This window comes from Phocoena phocoena, chromosome X (genome assembly GCF_963924675.1).
Source record: "Phocoena phocoena chromosome X, mPhoPho1.1, whole genome shotgun sequence".
NCBI classification, from domain to species: domain Eukaryota; kingdom Metazoa; phylum Chordata; class Mammalia; order Artiodactyla; family Phocoenidae; genus Phocoena; species Phocoena phocoena.
This window is the reverse complement of record NC_089240.1, coordinates 40763766-40790992: the sequence shown is the minus strand read 5'-3', so window position 1 is coordinate 40790992 and position 27227 is coordinate 40763766. Positions and strand designations below refer to the sequence as shown.

At 42.2% G+C, this 27227-nt stretch overlaps 1 protein-coding gene across 1 annotated transcript; it reads left to right on the top strand.

The window, feature by feature from the left end:
• The first annotated feature begins 6608 nt into the window (after positions 1-6608).
• On the top strand, positions 6609-25587 carry ZNF674 (zinc finger protein 674). Its single transcript, XM_065900966.1, has 3 exons — positions 6609-6642; positions 6960-7058; positions 24095-25587. The coding sequence occupies exons 1-3, from the start codon at positions 6609-6611 to the stop codon at positions 25585-25587; spliced, it is 1626 nt and encodes a 541-aa protein (XP_065757038.1).
• The last annotated feature ends 1640 nt before the right edge of the window (positions 25588-27227 follow it).

Genomic DNA, 27227 nt, shown 5'->3' with positions numbered 1-27227 from the left:
GAGTCACATGGACAATGCTTAATTCTCCCAGAAATGATGTGTGACAACACATGCAAAGTGTTGCCAGTCAGGGAAGCTCATCCATGCCTAGGGGTCCAGAGATTTGACTGGAGGTCAGTCATGCAGGCATGCAGCTTCCACGTCACTCACTTTAGCTACTCGGTCTACAGCCCCCAGATGTCAAACTAATACAGCACAGCCGAGGGCCTCAGACATACAAAACAGACCCTCACCATACGTCACACCATTAGCATGAAGCACCTGGTCAGATGGAACAGAGGTGCCTGGATTACAGAAATACCCTACTAGGCAGAACACGCCAGGCTCTTTGTGGTGCTCTCCCAGGAGTGGGGCAAGGACCAGTCTTCCCAAGACAGGCTTTTCTTGGGAACGTAAGGGCTTGAGTAACCTGGGCCTGCTGAGGTTACACTTTACAATGAATTTTAACTTAATTAGAGGCCTAATTGCCATTTAAAAACATGTTTTCAGGGAATTCCTGGCGGTCCAGTGGTTAGGACTCTGTGCTCTCACCGCCAAGGGCCTGGGTTCACTCCTGGGCCCTGGGCAAAAAAAACCAACAAAAAGACGTTTTCAGTGGTGACCCTGGGCAAGGTTGGTGGCGAAGGGGAGGGAAGCACACAGTGCAGGAAGGAGCAGCACTGGCACCAGCACGCTCCCTAGTGTTGGGGAGAGGACAGCAGAAACTGCCACGGTAACCAAGCAGGACCCTAGAGGCCTTCCGGGGACAGACCCCTCCCATGTCCTCCACCTGCTTCTCATCTGTAGAAAAACTCTAGCCTCCTCGGTCTTCCCCAAGTTTCAAAGAATAATTTAATCAGAGAAGTGAGAAAATGCAGAAACAAAGGAAAACAGTCAAGCAAGACAAAATAATAGTTTAGCCATTAAACAAAGTCAAGGACCTTTAGTTCCTCCCCACGGGCTATAGATAATATCCGGAGCCATATCCTGTGAGCTGTTTTGCAGATACTGAAATCCCCATCAGGTGGAAGACCTTAACTGCATGCTGACCACAAGCACTTAGACCCCAGACTGGTTGGAAGCAGAAGGTTGATGAGGTTGACTCCCCGATTACCTCACCAGCAACCAATCAGAAGAATGGCCATCAGCTGATCACACATCCCACAACCTCCTGCCTCACTCTGTCTTTAAAAACCCTTCCCTGAAAGCCATCGGGGAGTTCAGGCCTTTTGAGCACTAGTTGCCTGGACTCCTTGCTTGGTGCCCTGCAGTACACGCTGTACTTTCCTTCACCACGACCTGGTGTCAGTACATAAGTTTTATGGGGTGTGGGTGAGTGGACCCAAGCTTGCTTTGGTAATACCACCACTTACCAGGTGCCTGCCTTAGAACACATTCTGGGCTGGGGGCGCTAGAGATGTTCCTTTAAACAATCCTGACAGCCCGTTGGGATGTGCGGTCTTTAGCTATGACTTACAAGAGGCCCAAAGGGCCGGTAAGTGGTGGAGCCAAGCCTTCTCTTCTACGGATCAGTAGATCCCAACAGCTGGGCGGAGTGTGGGCTGGAAGAACACCTTGGCATGTTTCTTGGTTCCTGGATGCCCAAGTCACACTAGGACATGCTGGCACGGCATGAGCAACAACTGCACGCCCTTCGCCAGCCCCTTCTCTTTGAGAAAGCATTCATTCCTGCAGAGTCAGGATATGGGGAGCGTCTGACCAGGGCCAATGACCAGGTCTTTCTGCAGCTGGGGGTTTCTCTACTGTCCTCAGGACACTGTCATACTAACTCTATTAACTTTCTCCTGCCTCCTGACAGTGGTGTCAGAAAAACTTATCAGGTCACCTCTCTTCTGGAAATAAATAGGTTAGCATCCCTAAACCTGGCCAACATATAAGGTACAAAGAATCACAGTGGGGGGCAAGTCCCCAGTCACGTGCCTGACAGAAAACAGACTCTTCTCCCGGGACTTCTACACAAGACTGGGACAGAGTCACTTCCCAGGAGACCTCCAGGTTGTAGATCTGGGCAATGATTCATCCAACCAACCTGGGAATATCACACATGCCACCACCTCCTCAGAGGCGAAAGGGAAAGACAGGGAGAAAGCAGTATGTTCAGATGGAAGAGTAAATAAATGTATGTTGGCTTCCATGACTGCTTTTGTCACTTGCTTCTCTCAACAGTGCCTGGCACCTGTTGGCTGTAGCACAGAAGGAATTGGGTGTACTGAGCCCAGACCCTGCCTTGCCCAGCACAAGGAGTTCTGCTTGGTGACCAGGCAGGTACCACAAGCACACGGCACACCCTTGGTCTCTTTCCCCAGACCCCGACAGGGAACAGAAAACTTTCCTCAAGGGCACTACAGGACTTTTAGCAGGCCATGTTGCCCCTGGCTGGCATCGTCAGAGAAACAGCTCTCCCCCACTTTATGCTGTGCTTTCGAACCGGCAAAGCCCAGATTCTCCAAGGATCCCCAAGGTCCCAGAAACCGGAGTTCCTCGACTGATTTCAGGAGAATCAGGCATCATGGTTTCCTCCTCATTTGTGCATGCTGCCTGCCCGGCAGCACAACTCCCAGTCCCTCCTCCATGCTGCTTCCCCGACTGAGCTTGAACCCTGCTCCCCGACCCCTGGCCTGAGACCAGGGCCCGGCTCCGACGGTTCCACCCCGCGCCCAAGATGGCCGCGCCCATGTGCCGCCGTGGAGGCAGCAGGTACGACTACCGGTTTCTTATTCTGAGGATCTAAAGAAAGAGGAGAGCGTGGCTTTGGAAGATGGAGGGGCGGGAACTCCCCAGGGAGCACAGCAACAAGGAGGCCCGGCCGCGCGGGAGAACGGACTGGGAGAGCGGGCCTCGGCCTCGGAGGCGGCGGACTCGGATCGCCACGACAGTCCGCGCGGAGCCCGCTCGCCTCCCGCCGCCCGACACGCCTCCCCAGCCTCTCGTACGACTCGTCGCGGAAAATGCTCGCACGCTCCCGTCGCTCCATCTAACCTCAGAGGGAACCACGTCAGAATCCTTTGTCCTCGAAAGGCGCCGTGTTGCCCATTGGCTGTGTTGCCCCCCCCGCCCCCAAAGCCCGCTCCTGCGCGTGCACACCGCTCGGGCTCCCGGGGCGACGGCGAGCGGAAGTGCCCTGCTGACCCCGAGGGCGGTGCGAGTTGACGCTTCCGGTTGTTATCTGCCCTGAGACCTCGGGATCCTGGCGGTGGAGTAAGGAAGGGCGGAGTTGGTGATGGGCTGAATGGGGAGGTCGCAGGGGCCTTGGGCAATGAGGTCGCGTCCCTGGGGTGTTGAGTGACAGGGCCGCGGTGGGGAGGGGAGGGGGGGGCTACGGGGGTCAGCGAGTGATTGGTTCATATCTTGATTCATTCAGCGACCGTTTCCTCAGTGCCTAGTAAATGCCGGGCATCCCTGTGTTTCACAGTAGTCTGTTCACAATAGCCCTGTGAGGCGGTACTACGATGCTCTTTGTTTTACAGAGAGAAAGCAAGAATAGAAAGGCTGGGAAACCTAACCAAAGTCACACAGTAAAGTGGAGGGATCCTTTTTCTTTTTTCGTTTTTTCGGCATAACGCTTATGCCTTTCCAACAAACGCACCCTACATTTATCACTTTGCTGGCTCACTGTCTGTATCTCCCCTGCTAAGAGTATGGCTCCGCAAGATGGCGGAACTCTGAAGTTTTGTTCACGTAGAACAGTAGAACCCGTAGAACAGTAGAACGGGCACACGGTAGGCCCTGACCTCTTATGAAACGAATAAAAGCGGCAGAGCAGGCGGTCAGTTTCGTTCCAGAGCCCAGACCTTATCGGGCGGTAATTCAGCTCTTACTGAATGTCAATTCTTAAAACTACAGTGAGGCACTGTGCCTTCTGGTGGCAAGGAAAACTTTGGGGTTTTCCTCAACTTCGCTCCGTCATGGAGGTTGCTGATTGCATCGCCTGTGTGGTCATTGCCTTTCCAGGGTCAGGGTTCATAACTGAGCCCACGGCTCAGCAGCTTCAGACACCAGCTGATCTGCTATGGGCTTCCTTAGTTAGACTACAGAAGACCCAGTCTGAGGCCTCAGAAGGAGGTGAGCTCCTCGGGTCAGAGGCAGAGACATGGTCCTGAAGTGATGGTCCCAGCAAAGGTACCTTTGTCTTTGAATCCTTGGGTCCTGTCTCCTTAGAAATAAAATAGCTCCTCTGAGGGGAGTTGGAAGAGGAGCGCCAGCGCAGACCCCAGGGGCAGAGGGAAAAGGCTCACAGGACAGACCCAGATGCTCTGGTTAGAGGGAAGGGGCTCACAGGATAGCAGGTCCTAGAAGAACTGGACCTGCAGTGCCCTCTGTCCCTTCCTTCAGCTGAGAGAGAGCAAGGCTGACTCGGTGACTCAACTTCTAGCCACCATCAAGAGCTGTGTGATGGTGGTCAGTTGAACTCCTATTGGAGGAGAGGGATGAAAGTTACAGACGGATGAAGGGACGCTGCCCTGCTGTGGTGCCTGCAAAGGCAGGATCAGGCTGGAAAGATTGACCACCTGCCTCACGGGACTTTCTCCACTCCTGACACATTTGTGCACACATCATTATCTTTCCCTCTTGTGCCATGGGCTATTTTTGTTTTGTTTGTTTGTTTTTGTTTTTGACCGCCCCACGCGGCATGCTGGATCTTAGTTCCCCAACCAGGGATGGAACCCGCGCCCGCCCCCTGCGGTGGAAGCACAGAGTCTTACCCACTGTTCGGCGAGGGAAGTCCCTGGGTCTATTTTTGGATTTGAGTCAGTCCCATAGTATAAACAACCAACTTACCTGTAGCAGAAATGTTGAATCTCCTCTACCCTGACTAGATGACCAAAGAGGTGTCTTTGGTTTCTGTGTGTCTGTGACCTTTCAGCGTGGTCTCTAGGTAGGCCATCACCTAGCTCTGCTGCCTCTCATTTTGATGCTAGTAACTGGGTCTGGGAAGTGACTCATTAAGCTGCATCTTGCTGAGCCCTGTTGTCCTGATCCTAAGGCAGGAATTGCTACAGTAGCAATGGTTAACAAAAGCGAAACTGTGTTTTGAACACCGCCAAATAAGGGAGAGCATGGCGATCAAATGGACATAATAGGAGCTAAGGAAGTATTGGGGCGGGAGCATGGTGGTGGTGGCCCACTGAAGGGCCGAAGGAGCCTGGCGCAAGGTCAGTGGTTTCCAGCTCCATGTGGAAGTGACCAATGCCTGGCCCTTAACCTCCCTCTACCCCCCGCCTCTTCTCCCTCCTCGCCCCTCCCTTCTGTCCTGCGCTCCGTTCCGGTTTGTCTCTTTCCTCCAAACCACAGCAAACTGTCCCTGTCCTCCAGACTTTGCTCAGGGTCTATCACCTCCAGGGCTCAGTGTGATAAGAGGTGATTTGTAATAATTTCTCCTTTCTATTTTACTAGTAAATGATATTGTGAATAATGAAAAAATGCAAGTAAATAAAAGAGGAAAGGTGGAATTACCACTGGAATGTAAGCAGTGTCAACGTTTTCATAAACGCCCTTCTGCACTGCTCTTCCTCAATAAATGCATATTGCTTAACAAAGGAGATCGCACTGCACTTGCTTTCTGGTAACCTACTTTTAAATACATTAAGAAATGAGAACAGGATTGCATTGCATTTTTAAAGCCCATGTGGTATTTCCCATGTTGCGTGTCTAATTTTTGATCTGAGTCCCCTTTGCTGGAGCTTTAGTTGCTTCCAAATTGTTGAATGGTGGAAACACCTACAGTTAACATCCTTGTAGCCTGTGCTTATTTATGATTGCCTTTTTACGATAAATTTCGAGGCATAGAATTCCTGAGAGAAAGGAGATGTCAGGTTGTTAATGGCTTCCGAGGAGATGTCTTTAAACACAAGTCATAAATCTGTCCAGGAAGAGAAAATAAATTGACGTGGAAAACACACAGGATCTTAGCCGTGTCCCAGGGGAACAGGCTGGAGCTACCAGGCCACGTGTCCAGATCATCCCCTGTGTGGGGCAAGAGTGATTGTTATTAAGCTGGTGATGGTGGTCTCATGGCTGTATGCACTGATCTCGACCCTCCTAATTCTGCCTTCCTAGATCTCCATCCTTTGTCAGGGCAGAGCCAGATGGCCGTGTCCCAGGTGAGTTCCTAATTTACGCCCTACTTTGTTTCCAGTGAATTTGAGGCAGCAATTAGGAAATTATATTGCAGCCTTGAAAAATCTATTAGTCCACTTAGCTCTGGCTGTTTTCTGTTCAACCTGTCATCCACCTCAGATTCTCCAATCCTTCCCCTCCCCACCAAAAAAAAAGAGAAAAGAAAAAGGAACAAGATAGAAAGGAAAAGACTTTTAAAATCTACTTCTTACTCTTGGGACTGTGCTTCTTTTTTTTTCTTTTCCTTCTCAGAGAAGGTTGTTTAAATACATAGACTCATCTTGCTTTTTCTATTTCTTCACTTTCAGTTCACTTTTTGCTTTTTCATTATGTTTGAAATAATGAAAGTAAATCCATGTCTCATGTTCCAATATGCATAAAAACAGTATCCAAAAGATCCCTACTTCTTCTCTCCCCAGTACCACATCTTCCTCGCAGAAGGAACAATTTGGTGATAAGGTGCTGTAGATGCATTTACATCAATTTACGTCATGCTGGAGAACTACAGCCACCTTGTCTCCGTGGGTGAGGGACCCTTCACAGGGTGACTGGAATGCACCCCCCGGGGCTCCCTCTCTGTCGGCTGCTGCAGCTCAGGGGCGTCTGGGCCCTGAATGAATCGGGCCTCAGGCTCACGGTCAAGAATTCATAATGGCGTTTGCACCCTGCACGGGATGTCTGCGCTGTCACCTTCTCTGTGGATGGTCTGCACTGAGGGCCCACTAGCTGGGCTCACGGGGCAGTCACTGAGGCCAGACCATCTCTGCCCTGCAAGGATGGGCCTCAGTTCCGGAATGCCTCATATGTTAATTAGAAAGTCCTCTGTCATTTCCCCTTAACAGGATTTCTTGTGGCCCAACCAGGTAGGATCTCCAGGTTGGGACAAGGAGAAGAGGAGGCCAGGATGGCAGCTGGAGAAAGCCTAACACGGAGGTGTCCAGGTGAGCCCATGCCGGGCCAGTTGGGCCAGGGCAAGGGGACCTGGTGGGTCAGGGAGATCTTGGCCTCGGGGGTGCGCCCAGGAGTTCTTCTCAGAAACCCCAGACTTGGGGACACAATTCGGGTCTGGTGGAACGAGCTGCTGTGATATCCACACGATGCCCCACCTGCTGCCCCTCTGCAGCCCCTTGTTCTTGGGGTTCAGACAGAGGCAGCCACTGCTGTTCTGTAGATCCCGTCTCCACCTTCCAGCATCTGGGTGGCTAGGGAGACGTGCCCAGCCTTGTCTCCTTCCTCCTCCCTCTCCTTTCTGGAAGCTGTTGGGACTTTCCCCATCTCTTGGGCATTTGTGTGTTCATCAGAAGACAAGCAGATGGAGGGGTGATGTTTCCTCTTTACTTGGCATACTGTGGGCCCTCGAAGTCTGAAACGCAGAGTCTTTAACCTCAGGGAAATTATCCTACCTGGGTTACTGGAGTTGGGATGGACAAAAAAGCTTTGCTAGTGACCTTCAGCTCCACCAGGCCAAGTACCACCATGCCCTTTTCTGCCCTCACTTTGTGGTTAAACAGTGTCCACTTCACACAGGTTTCTGTTTTCTTATTTCTCTGAGGCTCTTTCAAATCTGACTTGATTCCGCCTATTGTTAGATTCCTCCTCCTGTCAATACTTCCCTCCCACTCAATTATTTTGTCTTTTGTGTTATCTCTATTTATTAAAAAAAATAAACTTCAGAGCATATTACTCCCACCATGGCATGCTTCAGTGAGCAGTGTCTCAGTTCTGGACAGAGCTGCTTCTTTCCTTTTCTGTTGTTTCTTTGTTTTTTTCCTCAGGGCCCCTTATCCAGAATGTCTTCAGACATTGGTCTTCCTCCTTTTCTCTCCCACTCACAGTGGCCACTCAGTGGCCCCTCCCGAAGAAGTCTGTCTGGAGCGCTGTAACTATTCACTGTGGTTCGTGGACCAGCAGCCTGGGCATGGCCCGGCCTCAGAGTAGAAGTGCAGACTCTTGGGAGCCACCTCAGATTGACTGAATCTGAATCTGCTTTTCAACAGCTGTTTAGAGTTTAGTTTCACAGCTGCAGCTATAGTCCGACGCGGGCCCAGCTGATCCCAGGTGACTCCCCAGCTGTCTTTCCCAGAGCCCACTCCTGCCTGGCAGATGCACCCTGTCGCTCAGAGCCTCCACAGTTTTGCTGGCGTGTGCACCCACCTCCCTGTACCTTCTCCCAGGGACTTTTTGGGCTACAATTCCCTCTTTATTGCTCCGTCAATACCGTATCTGCTGCCCTGTAGAGATTCATCAGGGTTTCTTGTCTGGTAATGGCATGCCTTATCATGCTTCCAGTGTTTACAGGAAGGAGGAAGCAAACTCAGAGGCACCTTCCACCCTTTGAGTCACATTTCACTTATATTACAAGCTGTATTATATTAAAAGTGTCACATGCACATGTTCAGTCTAAGTCTGCAGAACATTATGGAGTACAAAGTAATCTCGGTGCATTCCCAGTCACACCTCCAAGCACAGCTTGTTTTCAAGGTTTTTGTTTTTAATTCCTCTCATGTGCATCTCCATAGGTCCAGCGTATACCTACACACCTGCATTTCTGGAGCTCTCAGTTTTCTCTCCCCTCTATGAAAAAATAAGGATTCACCTCAACTACATGACCTTCTGCTCCCCTGTTCTTCTCAATGTTTATTAAATTTTTATTTTTTGTTTCTTTGTTAGCTACATTTGTAACTTTAAATAACATAGCTAAACTTCTAGGTTTGCATTCCATTTGGTAACTTTTTTAAAACCTAGCCAAGTGCCTGTGGCTTTTTTCTCTGCCTGGAACACAAACCCCTAGAGGCGAGAGCCTGCATCTTATTCTCATTCATCCAGGCAGGGGGCTGGTAGAAGCACTGGATAAGTATTGCTTTCATTGTTTTGGACCGAAGCAGAGGAAGGAGGTTTGTTATTCTTCCATAGCCCAGTGGTGAAGAGCTTGGGCTTTGGAGCTCACAGCCTGGATTCAGATTCTGGCTTCTTCACTCACAAGCTGTCACTTTGCATGCGTGGCTTAGCCTTTCTCTGCCTGTTTGTAGAATGGGGCTAATGCTAGAATTTACAGGATTGTCGGAATTTAATGAGTTGATGAATGTAAAGCACCAAAAAGGGTGCTTGGAATAAGGGAAGTTCTCAATATATATTATCACTCTTTTTATTATTGTTATTAGCCATACGAAATATTTTTTTAAACGTAGTGGTCGTCAACTGGAGGTGTATCACATAGTGACCTGTGGAACCCTTGGGATACTCATGAGTAGGCCCCACCCTCTAGAAATTGTTTCAGAAATCTGGGGTAGGCCTAGTTATGCACGTTGTGAGTAACACCCCAGATAGTTGTGAAGCCCATGTCTAGTTCAGATTCATTGCTTTAAATGTCCGCTGCGAAGGGTTCAAAGGACTGGGAGACTTAGCAAGGCCATCACCTAGGAGCACAGGTCAGGTGGGATGGAAAACAGGAGCGCAACGGCTTGGTTCTCTTCCCCCATTCCTCCATTCTTTAAGCTACTTCAGGGCCTGTATTCTCCTCTGGCCCCTGGATGAAATCTCTGACAGGTCTCATAAATTCTCTGGTCATTCTGAGATAATAAAAATCTTCTATCAAGATCCAAGTATCAAGAGTAGCCTCACTGTCATATTTATTATTTTAAGTTTGTTGAGCTTTTCACAGAAAGAACTTTTACCTTTGTTAATTTTCTCTATTGTGTGTTTTCCGTTTTCCTTTTACTTTTATTTCTACTTCTACTTCTTTGAGCTTACTCTGCTGTTCTTTATCAGCTCCTTTTTCCCCCAGCATTTTATTATGAAAATTTTCAGACAAAACAAGCAAAAGAATTATGGTTTGAACATCCATATAATACCACCTAGATTCTACAATGAATGTTTTGCTATATTTTCTTTATCTCCTATTTGTGTACTAATTCCTCTGTTGTTCCATCAATCTCCCTTATTTTTTGTGTGGGATGCATTTCAAAGTAAGTTGTGGAGATCAGTACACTTCACACCTAAATATTCCCACAGGCATATCATTAACTAGAATTAAATATTTGTTAGTATTTTTTCTATCCTTAATACTTAACAGGTAGTTTAATAAAAGGAAATGCATAAATAGCACAATATGATAGTGGGTTGTATATGGTAATGTTTTAACGTAATTTCCATATGCATTTTCCATGTATTGTCATGATATATTTATTCTGATATAACTGCATTCTTTTCTTTAAAATGAGGTTTTTTGAGGTATAATTTATATACCATGGAGTTCACCTCTCAACTGTACAGTTCTATAGGTTTAACAAATATATAGTCATTTAAACACCACCACAATCAAGATATTGGACATTTTCATTCCCCCTAAAACACTCCCTTGTTCCCCTTTACAATTAAACTTCTCCCCTACTCCCACACCTGATCTTGTTTCTTCTTCTAGTTTTGTTTTTTCTAGAATGTCATATAAATGAATCTTATAGTATGCAGCCTTATGTATCTTCCTTCTTTCATTTACCTTAGTGCTTTTTAGGTTCATCCATGTTGTGACATGTATCAGCAGTTTGTTCCTATTTGTAGCTGAATGATACTCCATTTGCTTATCCATAGACCAGGGTATGCACTTTTGAATTTTTTCCAACTTTTGGTTATTATGAAAGAAGCTGGTATGAACATTCATGTTCAGGTCTTTGTGTGGACATATATTTTCTTATTTCTTAGGTAAATATCTAGAGTGGGATTGCTTGGTCATGTGGTAAGTGTATGTTCAACTTCACAAGACGCTACCAAACTGTTTTCCAGTGTAACTGTACCATTTTGGATGCCCAGCAGCAGCATATGAGAGTTCCGGTGTTTTGCTACTTTGCCAGCACTTGGTATTATTAATATTGTTAGTCTTTCTTTCTAGTAGCTGTATAAGAGTATCTCATTGTGATATTAATTTGCATTTCTCCAGTAACTGATGTTCAGCATCTTTTCATGTGTTTATTTGCCATCTATACATCTTTGGTGAACTGTTTCTTGTAATTTGTTGCCATTTTTGTTATTATTAAGTTGTGAGAGTTCTTTATATATTCCGGATGCAAGCCCTCTATCAGCTATGTGTTTTCCAAGTTTTTACCCCCATGCTGTGGCTTGATTTTATCTTAACAGTGTCTTTCCATAAAAAGATATTTTTAATTTTGATAAAGTCCAGTTTATCAAGTTTTTCTTTTATGGTTCATGCTTTTTGTGCCCTATATAAAAATAATTCTGTAACCCAAGGTAACAAAGATTTTCTCATATGTTTTATTTCAGAGGATTTATAATTTTAGCTCTTATATTTAGGCCTATGGCCAATGATGAGATGGATATTTTTACCTGGTATGAGGCAAGGGTCATTGTTTTTCTTCTTTTTTTGGCATATGCATATTTAATTGTTCAAGCAGCATTTTTGGAAAGACTGTCTCTTCTCCACTGATTTACCTGGGCACCCTTGTCAAAAACAGTTGAGCACATAAGCGTTGGTCTACCTGCCAATACCGCAGTGTCTTAATTACTGTAGCCTACATTAAGTGTTCACATCAGGTACTGTGAGTCTTCCAACTTTGTTCTTCCTTTTCATAATGTTTTGGTCCTTGATATTTTCATATAAATTTTAGAATCAGCTTGCCAATTTCTGCACAAAAGCCTACAGGAATTTTGTTTGGGATTACTTTGAATCTGTGGGTCATTGAAATACTAACAATATCGAGTGTTCCGATTCACAAACATAGTGTATCTCTCAATTTATTTAGGTCTATAAAAATTCATCTCAGTAATATTTGGTAGTTTTGAATGCATAGGTCTTGCATAGGGAATGCAACTGCAATTTAAATATTTCATTTTAAACGTATCTATTTGCTTTTTGTCAATATCTCCTTTGTTTTTTTTTTTTTACTTTAGTGGTTGCTCTGGGGATTAAGATATACATACTTAACCCTTTCACCACCTGTAGTTTATATTTTAACTTTTCAAGTCATATGTAGAAGGTTTACAGTAATATAGGTCTCTTACCTTCCCTCCTTTATGTTATAGGTTTTCATATTTTAAACTGCTCAGACGATGTTATAATGTTTGCTTTCAACTGTCATACATACCTTAAAGAATTCAAAAGGAGAAAAATAGTCTCTATATTTACCAGATATTTTACCATTTCTGTTGATCTTTATTTATTCCTGAAGTTCCACGTTTCCTTCTGATATGATTTCCCTTCACCCTGAAGAAGATCCTGTATCATTTCTCTTAGAACAGGTCTGCTGGTGACAAGATCTCTTACTTTTTGTTCTCCTGAGAATTTTAAAATTTTGTCTTCGTTCTTGAAGAATATTTTTGCATCAGTGTAGAATTCTGGGTTGACATTTCTTTTCCTTTAGTATTTTTAAGGTGTTCCATTATCTTCTGGCCTCCATGGTTTCTGATGAGAACCTCACAGTCATTTGAATCATTGTTTCCTCATATGCAGTGTGCTTTTTTTTTTTCCTGGCTATATTCAAGATGTTTTCTTTAACTTTGCATTCCAGATATTTGATTGTCATATTTCTGGGTGTTTCTTTGAGTTTACGTTGTTTCTGGTATGCTGAGCTTCTTGAATCTGTCGATTTACGTCTTTCTCCAAATTTGGGAAGTTTTTTGGCCATTATTTCTTCAGACCTTTTTTTCTGCACTAGTCTCTTTTCCTTTGAGGACTCCAATGACATGAATGTTGGACCTTTTGATATTGTCCTAGGAATACCTGTTGCTGTATTTCTTTCTTTTATTTTTCCCATTTTTTTTTGTCTCTACTCCTCACCTTGGCAGGTTGGATCATTTCTGTCAGTTTAACTCCAAGTTCATTGACTCTTGCCCCTGTCGTCTCTGTTCTGCTCAGTTCATACCATGTGTTGTTTTTGTTTGTTTGTTTTTAATTTCAGATATTGCCTTTTTTAGTTCTAAAGTTTCCATTTCTTTTTTTTTTTTTTACAGTTTCTGTATCTCTGTTGAGAACTTCTGTTTATCCATTCATTTCAAGTGTGTTTGCCTCATAGAGCTTAGTTTCAACAGCTGCATAAATGTCTTTGGTATTTCCAGCATCTGGCATCTGTTGATTATCTTTTCCCTTGAGAATTGGTCACATTTTGCTAGTTGTTTGTTATGTTGAATGATTTTGGATTCTATCTTAGATAGGGGTGATTGTTTTGTTCCTTTTAATCTTTGTTTATCATGTAATAAACCTAGTTAGATTCAAACCACTAGTTTTGTCTTGCCTTCTGTGGGTGTTGATTCCGGTTGGTTCGGTGTTCAAAGCCTTTGCTGTGCTTGTTTGCATCTGTGTTGTGTATGCACCATTTGGGGGTTAATTTGAGACTTTAGTCTTGTGTGGTGGTTTAAGTCTTTGTACAGTTTTCAGAGCCTTTGCTCTCCTGTTTTACGGTTGTCTCCATGCATTTCTCACTCAGGTGTTAGACTTGAGCTGTGGTTGAAATCTTAGTTTTGTTCAGTTCTTAAAGCTTTGGTGTGAGGCTTTGCTTTCCCTTGTATACACAGCTCTTGGATGAGCTCAGGACTTCTGGAATTTTGTATGCCATTGGGACAAAGTCTTGTGAAAAAAGAGCAGGGACAAAAAAGAAACTCACTGGTGTATGGGCTGCTTCTCCACTTTTTGACTCACCTTCAGAGTCTACCTGCTTTTTTTTTTTTTTTTAACTTGTCAGAGTCCTAAGTAGCTGCTTTATATATTTTGTCCAGAGTTTTTAGCTGTAATAATCAGCAGGAGACAGGGGCTGTAGTAGACATACTCCACTGTGGCTAGAAATGGAAACCTTGATTTCATTCGTTCTTGCTTTTATCTTTATTATTTCTGTTTTTCTGCTAGTTTGAATTTAATTTTCTCTTTTCCTAGTTTCATAAGGTAGAAACTTAGATCACTGATTTGATAGCTTCCCTTCCTAATATAAGCATTGTGAATGCTATGACTGCCTCTAAGTACTGATTTAGCTGTTTTAGCCTCTGTATTTGTGGTATAACTGACATACAAAAAACTGCATATATTTAAAGTGCATAATTGGATAAGTTTTGACATGCACACACCCAAGAATCCATCACCACAATCAAGATAGTGAAGTCATAGAGTGAGCTAGGAAGTATTCCATCCCCTCTTTAGTTCTTTGGAAGAATTTGTATGGAATTGGTGTTATTTCTTCCTTAAAAGTTTGATAGAATTCCCCAGTGAACTCATCTGGGCCTGGAGTTTTCCTTGTGGGAAAGCATTAAACTACAAGGTCAATTTCTTTAATAGATATTGGATTATTCAGATTATTTCTTCATGAACAAAAACTTTGGTAACTTGTCTTTCAAGGAGTTTGTCCATTTCACCTAAGTTGTCAAATTTATTGGCATAAATTTGTTTACAATATTTCCTTATTATCCTTTTAATTTCTGAGGGTGTGTGGTAGTCTCATTTTAGTTAAAAAAAAAAGTCTAATCACATGTAGAAGTGAAAACTATGAACTTCATTTAAAGGGAAATCTCTCCCCCAGCTAATGCCTGCTTCAGTGCTTCAGGCTGGAGTTTTTAGTAGCAAAGGAAGCATGCTCAGCTTTTTCTTTCTTTACTCCCCCTCACTCCCCTAGGCAACAACTAGGCCATCTCTGCCTCCTTGGGTGAAGCAAGTGAGGAAGGAAGGACATACAAAGGACAAAAACAGTTTGCCCTAACTGATAAAGATGTCATCTGATATCGATGCCCTCAGCATGTGGCAGATTTCCAAAGACTGATTCTTCCTGTCCCTGGCATGTTTATGGTTTCCTTGGAGACGTCCCAGCTAGGAACCTTGACTGCAGTTTCCTCAATATAGACAGTGCCTCTTTTCCAACAAGTTATTTAATATATCTCCTCCCCACCCTCACCCTGCAGCACCATTGTATACTTCCAATCTCTATTTGCTGAGGTCACCTTGATATTAGCAGAAAGCTCTCTCTCCAAAGTAACCCAATCCTGTTCCTATCCAGAGGGTCCACATCTGGCTTGTGGAGTATGTGTGTGTGGTGGGATCTGCAGATTGATCTCTTCACCCCCCATGCAACCTCTTTTCTGTGGTCACAGACTGCCTAACCCTGCCTGTCACCTGTAGAGGTTTTCTAGGTGCAAATCAGGTGCTAAGTCCCCCGCATCCCCAAAACTCTACTCGGCGTATATCAAGCAAGTTGTCTCCTTGAAGTTTTTCTTACTAGATTAGGGCTGAGGCTAATGTACTCCTCCTGCCCCTATTGTTAGAGAAAACGCCACAGCTTCCCAACAGCTCTCTCTGAAGAAAGTTTCTTCCTCAGCTTCTTCAACCTTAATACTCATAGTTTTAAGGTGTCTGTTACTGCTGAGGGACATTAAGTGGTTTTGGCCTACTCATTTTAAGTCCTGCAAAGGCCTCTGGACTGGGGAAGCACTTGGTAGTATTTTATTACCAGCCTTTGAGACAGAAAGAGTGGGGTTTTAAAAATGTTTTTATTTTCTTGTGATAAGAACATTTAAAAAATTGTTTATAAAACAATTTCATAATAGATTTTTTAATTGAGGTATAGTTGATTTACGATGTTGTGATTCAGAGATACATATATACATACATATACGCATCCTCTTTTATATTCTTTTCCATTATGGTTTATCACAGGATATTGAATATAGTTCCCTGTGCTATACAGTAGGACCTTGTTGTTTATCCATTCTATATATAATGGTTTGCATCCGCTAACCCCAAACTCCCACTCCATCCGTCCCTCACCCCGCTTCCCCCTTGGCAACCACAGGTCTGTCCTCTATGTCTGTGAGTCTGCTTCTGTCTTGTAGATAGGTTCATTTGTGTCATATTTGAGATTCCACATATACGTGGTACCATATGGTATTTGTCTTTCTCTTTCTGAACCTACTTCACTTAGTATGATAATCTCTGGGTCCATCCATGTTGCTGCAAATGGCATTATTTCATTCTTTTTTATGGCTGAGTAGTATCCCATTGTATGTATGTACAATATACATACTTCTTTATCCATGTGATGAGAACTTTTGAGATTCACTCTCTTAGCAACTTTCAAGTATGCAATACAGTATTATTAACTATAGTCACCATGATGTTACATGGGTTTTAATAAATATCATGTTAAACCAATTCCCGAAGAGCATGGATTGCAGCTGGGTTGGCAGATGTAGCTTCTCAAATATCTGAAACTTCAGCTTTTGAACAGGAAGTGTCAATGTAAAAATGCAAAGCTCTGTAACCTTATGCAGCCATACTGATGATACAGACAATGTATGACTCAGACCAGTACTGTACAATAGAACATTCTGCAGTGATGGCACTGTTCTTTCTCTCTAGAATTGTAGTATGGGCACACTCTTTACATTTTGGTAATCTGTTAAGTATGAGTTGGTATCTTATTATAATTTTCGTTTCCCTGATTATGAGTAAAAGTATTTGTCATTTCATATTTGGTGTTGACTGTTTGGATTTCCTCTTCTGTGACTTAACCTGTGCATACCCTATATTTGTGTTTTTGTTGGGGTGTTTGTCTTTTTTGATTTATATAGATTCTTTTTTTTAAACATCTTTATTGGAGTATAATTGCTTTACAATCGTGTGTTAGTTTCTGCTTTATAACAAAGTGAATCAGTTATACATAACACATGTTCCTATATCTCTTCCCTCCTGCATCTCCCTCCCTCCCACCCTCCCTATCCCACGCCTCTAGGTGGTCACAAACCACCTAGCTGATCCCCCTGTGCTACGCGGCTGTTTCCCACCACCTATCCACTTCACGCTTGGTAGTGTATATATGTCCATGCCACTCTCTCACCTCGTCATAGCCTCCCCCTCCCCCTCCCCATATCCTCAAATCCATGCTGTAGTAGGTCTGTGTCTTCATTCCCGTCTTACCCCTAGGTTCTTCATGACCTTTTTTATTCTTTTGTCTTAGATTCCATATATATGTGTTAGCATACGGTATTTGTTTTTCTCTTTCTGACTTACTTCGCTCTGTATGACAGACTCTAGGTCCAGCCACCTCACCACAAATAACTCAATTTTGTTTCTTTTTATGGCTGAGTAATATTCCATTGTATATATGTGCCACATCTTCTTTATCCATTCATCTGTTGATGGACACTTAGGTTGCTTCCACGTCCTGGCTATTGTAAATAGAGCTGCAATGAACATTTTGGTACATGACTCTTTGAATTTTGGTTTTCTCAGGGTATATGCCCAGTAGTGGGATTGCTGGGTCATATGGTAGTTCTATTTGTAGTTTTTTAAGGAACCTCCATACTGTTCTCCATAGTGACTGAACCAATTCACATTCCCACCAGCAGTGCAAAAGTGTTCGCTTTTCTACACACCCTCTCCAGCATTTATTGTTTCTAGATTTTTTGATGATGGCCATTCTGACTGGTGTGAGATGATACCTCGTTGTACTTCTGATTTGCATTTTTCTAATGATTAGTGATGTTGAGCATCCTTTCATGTGTTTGTTGACAGTCTGTGTATCTTCTTTGGAGAAATGTCTATTTAGGTCTTCTGCCCATTTTTGGATTGGATTGTTTATTTTTTTGTTATTGAGCTGCATGAGCTGCTTGTAAATTTTGGAAATTAATCCTTTGTCAGTTGCTTCATTTGCAAATATTTTCTCCCATTCTGAGGGTTGTCTTTTGGTCTTGTTTATGGTTTCCTTTGCTGTGCAAAAGCTTTGAAGTTTTATTAGGTCCCATTTGTTTATTTTTGTTTTCATTTCCATTTCTCTAGGAGGTGGGTCAAAAAGGATCTTGCTGTGATTTATGTCATAGAGCATTCTGCCTATGTTTTCCTCTAAGAGTTTGATAGTTTCTGGCCTTACATTTAGGTCTTTAATCCATTTTGAGCTTATTTTTGTGTATGGTGTTAGACAGTGATCTAATCTCATACTTTTACATGTACCTGTCCAGTTTACCCAGCACCACTTACTGAAGAGGCTGTCCTTTCTCCACTGTACATTCCTGCCTCCTTTATCAAAGATAAGATGACCAAATGTGCGTGGGTTTATCTCTGGGCTTTCTATCCTGTTCCATTGATCTATCTTTCTGTTTTTGTGCCAGTACCATACCGTCTTGATTACTGTAGCTTTGTACTATAGCCTGAAGTCAGGGAGCCTGATTCCTCCAGCTCCCTTTTTCTTTCTCAAGATTGCTTTGGCTATTCGGGGTCTTTTGTGTTTCCATACAAATTGTGAAATTTTTTGTTATACTTCTGTGAAAAATGCCAGTGGTAGTTTGATAGGGATTGCATTGAGTCTATAGATTGCTTTGGGTAGTAGAGTCATTTTCACAATGTTGATTCTTCCCATCCAAGAACATGGTATATCTCTCCATCCACTTGTATCATCTTTAATTTCTTTCATCAGTGTCTTGTAATTTTCTGCATACAGGTCTTTTGTCTCCTTAGATAGGTTTATTCCTAGATATTTTATTCTTTTTGTTGCAATGGTAAATGGGAGTGTTTTCTTGATTTCTCCTTCATATTTTTCATCATTAGTGTATAGGAATGCCAGAGATTTCTGTGCATTAATTTTGTATCCTGCTACTTTACCAAATTCATTGATTAGCTCTAGTAGTTTTCTGCTAGCATCTTTAGGATTCTCTATGTATAGTATCATGTCATCTGCAAACAGTGACAGCTTTACTTCTTCTTTTCCAATTTGGATTCCTTTTATTTCCTTTTCTTCTCTGATGGCTGTGGCTAAAACTTCCAAAACTATGTTGAATAAGAGTGGTGAGAGTGGGCAACCTTGTCTTGTTCCTGATCCTAGTGGAAATGCTTTCAGTTTTTCACCATTGAGGACGATGTTGGCTGTGGGTTTGTCATATATGGCCTTTATTATGTTGAGGAAAGTTCCCTCTATGCCTACTTTCTGCCGGGTTTTTATCATAAATCGGTGTTGAAATTTGTCAAAAGCTTTCTCTGCATCTATTGGGATGATAATATGGTTTTCTCCTTCAATTTGTTAATATGGTTTATCACATTGACAGATTTGCGTATATTGAAGAATCCTTGCATTCCTGGAATAAACCCCACTTGATCATGGTGTATGATACTTTTAATGTGCTGTTGGATTCTGTTTACTAGTATTTTGTTGAGGATCTTTGCATCTATGTTCATCAGTGATATTGGCCTGTAGTTTTATTTCTTTGTGACATCCTGGTCTGGTTTTGGTATCAAGGTGATGGTGGCCTCGTAGAAGGAATTTGGGAGTGTTCCTCCCTCTACTATATTTTGGAAGAGTTTGAGAAGGATAGGTGTTAGCTTTTCTCTAAATGTTTGATAGAATTCTCCTGTGAAGCCATCTGGTCCTGGGCTTTTGTTTGTTGGAAGATTTTTAATCACAGTTTCAATTTCAGTGCTTGTGATTGGTCTGTTCATATTTTCTATTTCTTCCTGATTCAGTCTTGGCAGGTTGTGCATTTCTAAGAATTTGTCCATTTCTTTCAGGTTGTCCATTTTATTGGCATAGAGTTGCTTGTAGTAATCTCTTGTGATCTTTTGTATTTCTGCAGTGTCAGTTGTTACTTCTCCTTTCTCATTTCTAATTCTATTGATTTGAGTCTTCTCCCTTTTTTTCTTGATGAGTCTGGCTAATGGTTTATCAATGTTGTTTATCTTCTCAAAGAACCAGCTTTTAGTTTTATTGATCTTTGCTATCGTATCCTTCATTTCTTTTTCATTTATTTCTGATCTGATTTTTATGATTTCTTTCCTTCTGGTGACTTTGAGGGTTTTTTGTTCTTCTTTCTCTAATTGCTTTAGGTGCAAGGTTAGGTTGTTTATTCGAGATGTTTCCTGCTTGTTATGATGGGCTTGTATTGCTATAAACTTCCCTCTTGGAACTGCTTTTGCTGCATCCCATAGGTTTTGGGTCATTGTGTCTCCACTGTCATTTGTTTCTAGGTATTTATTTATTTCCTCTTTGATTTCTTCAGTGATCACTTCGTTATTAAGTAGTGTATTGTTTAGCCTCCATGTGTTTGTATTTTTTACAGATCTTTTCCTGTAATTGATATAGTCTCATGGCATTGTGGTCGGAAAAGATACTTGATACAATTTCAATTTTCTTAAATTTACCAAGGCTTGACTTGTGATCCAAGATATGATCTGTCCTGGAGAATGTTCCATGAGCCCTTGAGAAAAATGTGTATTCTGTTGTTTTTGGATGGAATATCCTATGAATATCAATTAAGTCCATCTTGTTTAATGTATCATTTAAAGCTTGTGTTTCCTTATTTATTTTCATTTTGGATAATCTGTCCATGGGTGAAAGTGGGGTGTTAAAGTCCCCTACTATGAATGTGTTACTGTCGATTTCCCCTTTTATGGCTGTTAGTATTTGCCTTATGTATTGAGGTGCTCCTATGTTGGGTGCATAAATATTTACAATTGTTATATCTTCTTCTTGGATTGATTCCTTGATCATTATGTAGTGTCCTTCTTTGTCTCTTCTAATAGTCTTTATTTTAAAGTCTATTTTGTCTTATATGAGAATTGCTACTCCAGCTTTCTTTTGGTTTCCATTTGCATGGAATATCTTTTTCCATCCCCTTACTTTCAGTCTGTATGTGTCTCTAGGTCTGAAGTGGGTGTCTTGTAGACAGCATATATATGGGTCTTGTTTTTGTATCCATTCAGCCAATCTGTGTCTTGGTAGGAGCATGTAGTCCATTTACATTGAAGGTAATTATCGATATGTATGTTCCTATTCCCGTTTTCTAAATTGTTTTGGGTTCGTTATTATAGGTCTTTTCCGTCTCTTGTGTTTCTTGTCTAGAGAAGTTCCTTTAGTATTTGTTGTGAAGCTGGTTTGGTGGTGCTGAACTCTCTCAGCTTTTGCTTGTCTGTAAAGGTTTTAATTTCTCCATCAAATCTGAATGAGATCCTTGCTGGGTAGAGTAATCTTGTTTGCAGGTTTTTCTCCTTCATCACTTTCAGTATGTCCTGCCACTCCCTTCTGGCTTGCAGAGTTTCTGCTGAAAGATCAGCTGTTAACCTTATGGGGATTCCCTTGTGTGTTATTTGTTGTTTTTCCCTTGCTGCTTTTAATATGCTTTCTTTGTTTTTAATTTTTGACAGTTTGATTAATATGTGTCTTGGCGTATTTCTCCTTGGATTTATCCTGTATGGGACTCTCTGTGCTTCCTGGACTTGATTAACTGTTTCCTTTCCCATATTAGGGAAGTTTTCAACTATAATCTCTTCAAATATTTTCTCAGTCCCTTTCTTTTTCTCTTCTTCTTCTGGAACCCCTATAATTCTAATGTTGGTGCGTTTAATGTTGTTCCAGAGGTCTCTGAGACTGTCCTCAGTTCTTTTCATTCATTTTTCTTTATTCTGGTCTGCAGTAGTTATTTCCACTATTTTATCTTCCAGGTCACTTATCCATTCTTCTGCCTCAGTTATTCTGCTATTGATCCCATCTAGAGTCTTTTTCATTTCATTTATTGTGTTGTTCATCATTGTTTGTTTCATGTTTAGTTCTTGTAGGTCCTTGTTAACTGTTTCTTGCATTTTGTCCATTCTATTTCCAAGAATTTGGATCATCTTTACTATCATTATTCTGAATTCTTTTTCAGGTAGACTGCCTATTTCCTCTTCATTTGTTAGGTCTGGTTCATAAATCTTGCTCTCAAAGTCCACCTCCTCAATTTGGGATGATTCGTTGTCTCTTCATGTATTCCACAGATGCACGGTACATCAAGTTGATTGTGGAGCTTTAATCCGCTGCTTCTGAGGCTGCTGGGAGAGATTTCCCTTTCTCTTCTTTGATCTCACAGCTCACAGGGACTCAGCTTTGGCTTTGGTCCCGCCTCTGCGTGTAGGTCGCTGGAGGGCGTCTGGTTTTTGCTCAGACAGGACGGGGTTAAAGGAGCTACTGATTCGGGGGTTCTGATGCACTCAGGCCGGGGGGGGAGGGAGGGGCACAGAGTGCGGGGCGGGCCTGCGGAGGCAGAGGCCAGCATAACATTGCACCAGCCTGAGGCCCGCCATGCATTCTCCCAGGGAAGTTGTCCCTGAATCCCGGGAACCTGGCAATGGCGGCTGCACAGGCTCCCCGGAAGAGGGGTGTGGATAGTGACCTGTGCTCACACACAGGCCCCTTGGTGGTGGCAGCAGCAGCCTTAGCGTCTCCCGCCCGTCTCTGGGGTCCATGCTTTTAGCCGCGGCTCACGCCCGTCTCTGGGGTCCGTGCTTTTAACCGTGGCTCGTGCCCGTCTCTGGGGTCTGTGTTTTTAGCCGCGGCTCGCACCCATCTCTGGAGTTCCTTTAAGCAGCGCTCTTAAACCCCTCTCCTTGCGCAGCAGGAAACAAAGAGGGAAGAAAAAGTCTCTTGCATCTTCGGCAGCTCCAGACCTTTCCCCGGACTCCCTCCCAGCTAGCCATGGTGCACTAACCCCTTCAGGCTGTGTTCACGCAGCCAACCCCAGTCCTCTCCCTGTGCTCCGACCGAAGCCCGAGCCTCAACTCCCAACCCCGCCTGCCCCGGTGGGTGAGCAGAGAAGCCTCTCGGGCTGGTGAGTGCCAGTCGGCACCAATCCTCTATGCGGGAATCTCCCCGCTTTGCCCTCTGCACCCCTGTTGCTGTGCTCTCCACCACGGCCCCGAAGCTCCCCCCTCCACCTCCGCAGTCTCCGCCCATGAAGGGGCTTCCTAGTGTGTGGAGACCTTTCCTCCTTCACAGCTCCCTCCCACTGGTGCAGGTGCCGTCCCTATTCTTTTGTCTCTGTTTTTTCTTTTTTTCTTTTGCCCTACCCAGGTACGTGGGGAGTTTCTTGCCTTTTGGGATGTCTGAGGTCTTCTGCCAGCATTCAGTAGGTGTGCTATAGGAGTTGCTCCATGTGTAGAGGTATTTCTGGTGTATCTGTGGGGAGGAAGGTGATCTCCACGTCTTACTCTTCCGCCATCTTCCCCCTCGATCCCATGCTGTTTTGATTACTGTGGCTTTGTAGTATTGTCTGAAGTCTGGGAGGGTTTTGCCTCCTGCTTTGTTCTTTTTCCTCAGGATTGCTTTGGCAATTGTGGGTCTTTTATGGTTCCATATAAATTTTAGGATTATTCTAGTTCTGTGAAAAATGTCATGGGTAATTTGATAGGGATCGCATTAAATCTATAGGTTGCTCTGGGTAGTATGGCCAGTTTAACAATTCTTTGTATCCAAGACAATGGGATATTTTTTCTTCAAACCCTCTTCAGTTTCCTTTATCAATGTTTTATAGTTCTCAGCATATAAGTCTTTCACCTCTTTGTTCAAGTTTATTCCTATATATTTCATCTTTTTGATGTGATTTTAAAAGGGGTTGTTTATTTACTTTCCCTTTCTGATATTTCACTGTTAATGTAAAGAAATGTAACTGATTTCTGGATGTTAATCTTGTATCCTGCTACCATACTGAATTTATCAGTTCTAGTAGTTTTTGTGTGGAGTCTTTAGGGATTTCTATATATAGTATCATATCAGGCTTTTGATTTCTTATATATAATATCCTTCTTTCCAGTTTCCTTGACCAGTGGGGAGTCTTTCTAGTTCCTGTTTAACACACATGGATGCCCTTTGTGGCTCCTACTTTAAGTGAAGATTATATTCTAGTTTCCTGAACATTTGTGCCCTGTGGTCTGGATTCCCCTGCAAATCTTCAACCTTCAGTTTCTGTTCACCCCATCACTTTAAACTCTCACTTCAGTTTTGACACCTAAAAACTTTCTTTTCTTGGTTTTGAGCTTGACTGGGTATTAAATTATTTTCTGTTAAATGTGGGCCAGTATTTGTTTGTATTTACAGTTGAGGGAGGTGGTGGTGGTGGAGCATAGGGAGGGTTCACCCACATCAGCTCAGGTCCATTAATAGGAGTTCACAGCAGGGCATTTATGAATGAATTTCATGCCGTAACATTATAGTAGAAATATTTATAAGTTTGATGATTCGTTGCATTTTTTCCCTAGAATTCTGGCAAGTTGGTGACCCAATAGATAATCATAAGGAAAGCCAAGACAAACCTCTGTGGCAAGCTGCATCCGTTGATAAGGAAACACTGAAGGATGGAAGTGGCCCAAAATTCAGAACATACAGAAAAATCATTTATCCAAGCACAAACTTTGTTTCTATAAGACAAAGACTCCCTAAATATGATTCATGGGGAAAGTGTTCAAAACATAATTTAAATTTTCTTAGTCAAAGTAGAAGCTATGTAAGAAAGAAAGATGATGAATGTAAGGCATATTGGAAATTATGCTTCCATTCTAATCTTGATAAAGTTCAACCTGGAGAGAAATTCTTTGAGCCTAATGAACATGGAAAAGCCCTCCACCATAAGCAATCCCTTAATAAAAGTCCAAGAATTCAAACTGGGGAGAAATTCTATAAATGTTCTGAATGTGGAAAAGTATTTATCCAGAAAGCAAACCTTGTTGTACATCAGAGAACTCACACCAGAGAGAAACCTTATGAATGCTGTGAATGTGCAAAAACCTTCAGCCAAAAGTCAACCCTCATTGCACACCAGAGAACTCATACAGGGGAGAAGCCGTATGAATGCAGTGAATGTGGGAAAACATTTATCCAGAAGTCAACTCTGATTAAACATCAGCGAACTCATACAGGAGAGAAACCATTTGTATGTGGTGAATGTGCAAAAGCTTTTAAGAGTTCATATCACCTTATTAGACATGAAAAAACACACATTAGACAAGCATTTTATGAAGCTATCAAATGTGGTAAGTCCAGCCTTACACATCAAAGGACTCATACAGGTGAGAAACCTGAGTGCAATAAACATGGGAAAGCCTTTGATGAGACACCCACCCCCATTAAACATCAAGGAACTCATACAAAAGAGAAACCTTATGAGCGCAGTAAATGCGGAAAGGGCTTCAGGGGAAAGTCACACCTTTCTGTTCATCAGAGAGTTCATACAGGAGAGAAACCCTATGAATGCAGCATATGTGGGAAGACTTTCAGTGGAAAATCACACCTCTCTGTCCATCATATAACTCATACAGGAGAGAAACCTTATGAATGCAGAAGATGTGGGAAAGCATTTGGTGAGAAGTCAACCCTTATTGTACATCAGAGAACTCATACAGGAGAAAAACCCTATAAATGCAACGAATGTGGGAAAGCCTTCAATGAAAAGTCACCACTGACTAAACATCAGAGAATTCATACAGGAGAGAGACCCTATGAATGCAGTGACTGTAGGAAAGCATTCAGTAGGAAGTCAACTCTCATTAAACATCAGAGAATTCATACAAGAGAAAAACCCTATGAATGTAGTGAATGTGGCAAAGCCTTCAGTGTGAAATCAACTCTCATTATACATCACAGAACTCATACAGGAGAGAAACCTTATGAATGCAGAGAATGTGGCAAAGCCTTCAGTGGGAAGTCAACTCTCATTAAACATCAGAAAAGTCATACAGGAGAGAAAACCTATTAAGATACTTTACTGTGAGATAATTTCACTAGTTACACCTCATTATATTATATATCAATTCATCCTGGGGAGTAACCTTATAAATATCAAAAAATGTCAAAAACTCTTCATATATTATTTAATGTTCATTTAACTTAATAAAAGGCACAAAAGTATAATTCCAGAAGGATATAATAAATGTGATCAATTTTTCACGCAGAATTCTTACACAAGTGGAGAACTGTATACCAGAGAATTCAAAAGTGGCAAAACTGTGAATATATTGATGTGGAAAAGACTTTAGAAAGAATTTAAATATCCTTGCCTATCAGAATATTTATGCTGACCTATCAGAATATTTATGCTGAGGAAAAACAAAGAATTTAATGAGTTTAGAAAACTGTGTTAGAAATTATGAGAGAAATATGTTCCATAGTGTATACCACACATTTTGTGTGAAAGGTGCAGAGGTTGCAAACAAGCACTCAATAATTAAGATATGTTCACTGTGGAGTAGAGGATGACATTTTTGAAAGAAAAATATAAAGCAAAAATTGTTAATCCTAGCTAGGGCAAACTCCCAGTTTACTTCTTAAACAAAATAGAAAAATTGCTTCCTTAAGTGGTGTGACGGAGGATGAGTCATCATGATCCCTGAAACAAAGGAGCTCAAACAGGAGATCTTACACATATTCATCAACACTTTCAGTGCAGAAATGCAAACCCCTTACAGAAAAGGCATATATTAAGCTTTGACACACCTCACTTAGGAACAGTGCTTATAACTTAATATTTAAGGGTAATCATTTTATGGTTACATTTATGCCTCATTTTATTAGTCAGTAAAAGGTCTTTAATTTTCAGCTTATCTCCCTTAACATAATACTATTTAAAATAGAAAAAAAATAAATTGAATATCCAATAGTCAATTGATTAAAAACTGACATATCAATAAGATAGAATAGTATGCACTAACTAAAAATTTTTTCATGTTTGAGGATTTGGGGAAATGTTCATGGTAATTGGCTAAGTGAAAAAACATAAAACAATGTACCACATAACTTATATTATAAAAAAATACATCAAGGATGGATAATGCACCATTATATCAGTGACTCTGGATGGCAGAAAAGTAGCAGTTTTATGCTGAGTAAAATTATTTGCACATACATATGTATACAAATATATTTGTTTTATATTTGTATCTGTTGTAGGTGTGTGTGTATAGGTAGACACAGAACAAAAAGCTCGGAAGGAAATACAACAAATTATTAAGCAGATTATCCAGATTATCACTTGGGTGGTAGGATTATTGAGTTTTTAATTTTTAAAATGTCGTCTGCAGAAACTACCAGTAAAATGATCTTGTGCATAGTTGATTCTGTCTTCCAATCCATTTTCCCATTCAGCTTTGTCTTTAATATGTGACACAATTCTCTTCTTAAAATGACCCCAGAGAGATTTTAGGAAGATGGCGGAAGAGTAAGACGTGGAGATCGCCTTCCTCCTCACGGATACACCAGAAATACATCTACACGTGGAACAACTCCTACAGAACACCTACTGAAGGCTGGCAGAAGACCTCAGACCTCCCAAAAGGCAAGAAACTCCCCACGTACCTGGGTAGGGCAAAAGAAAAAAAGAAAAAACAGAGAAAAAAGAAT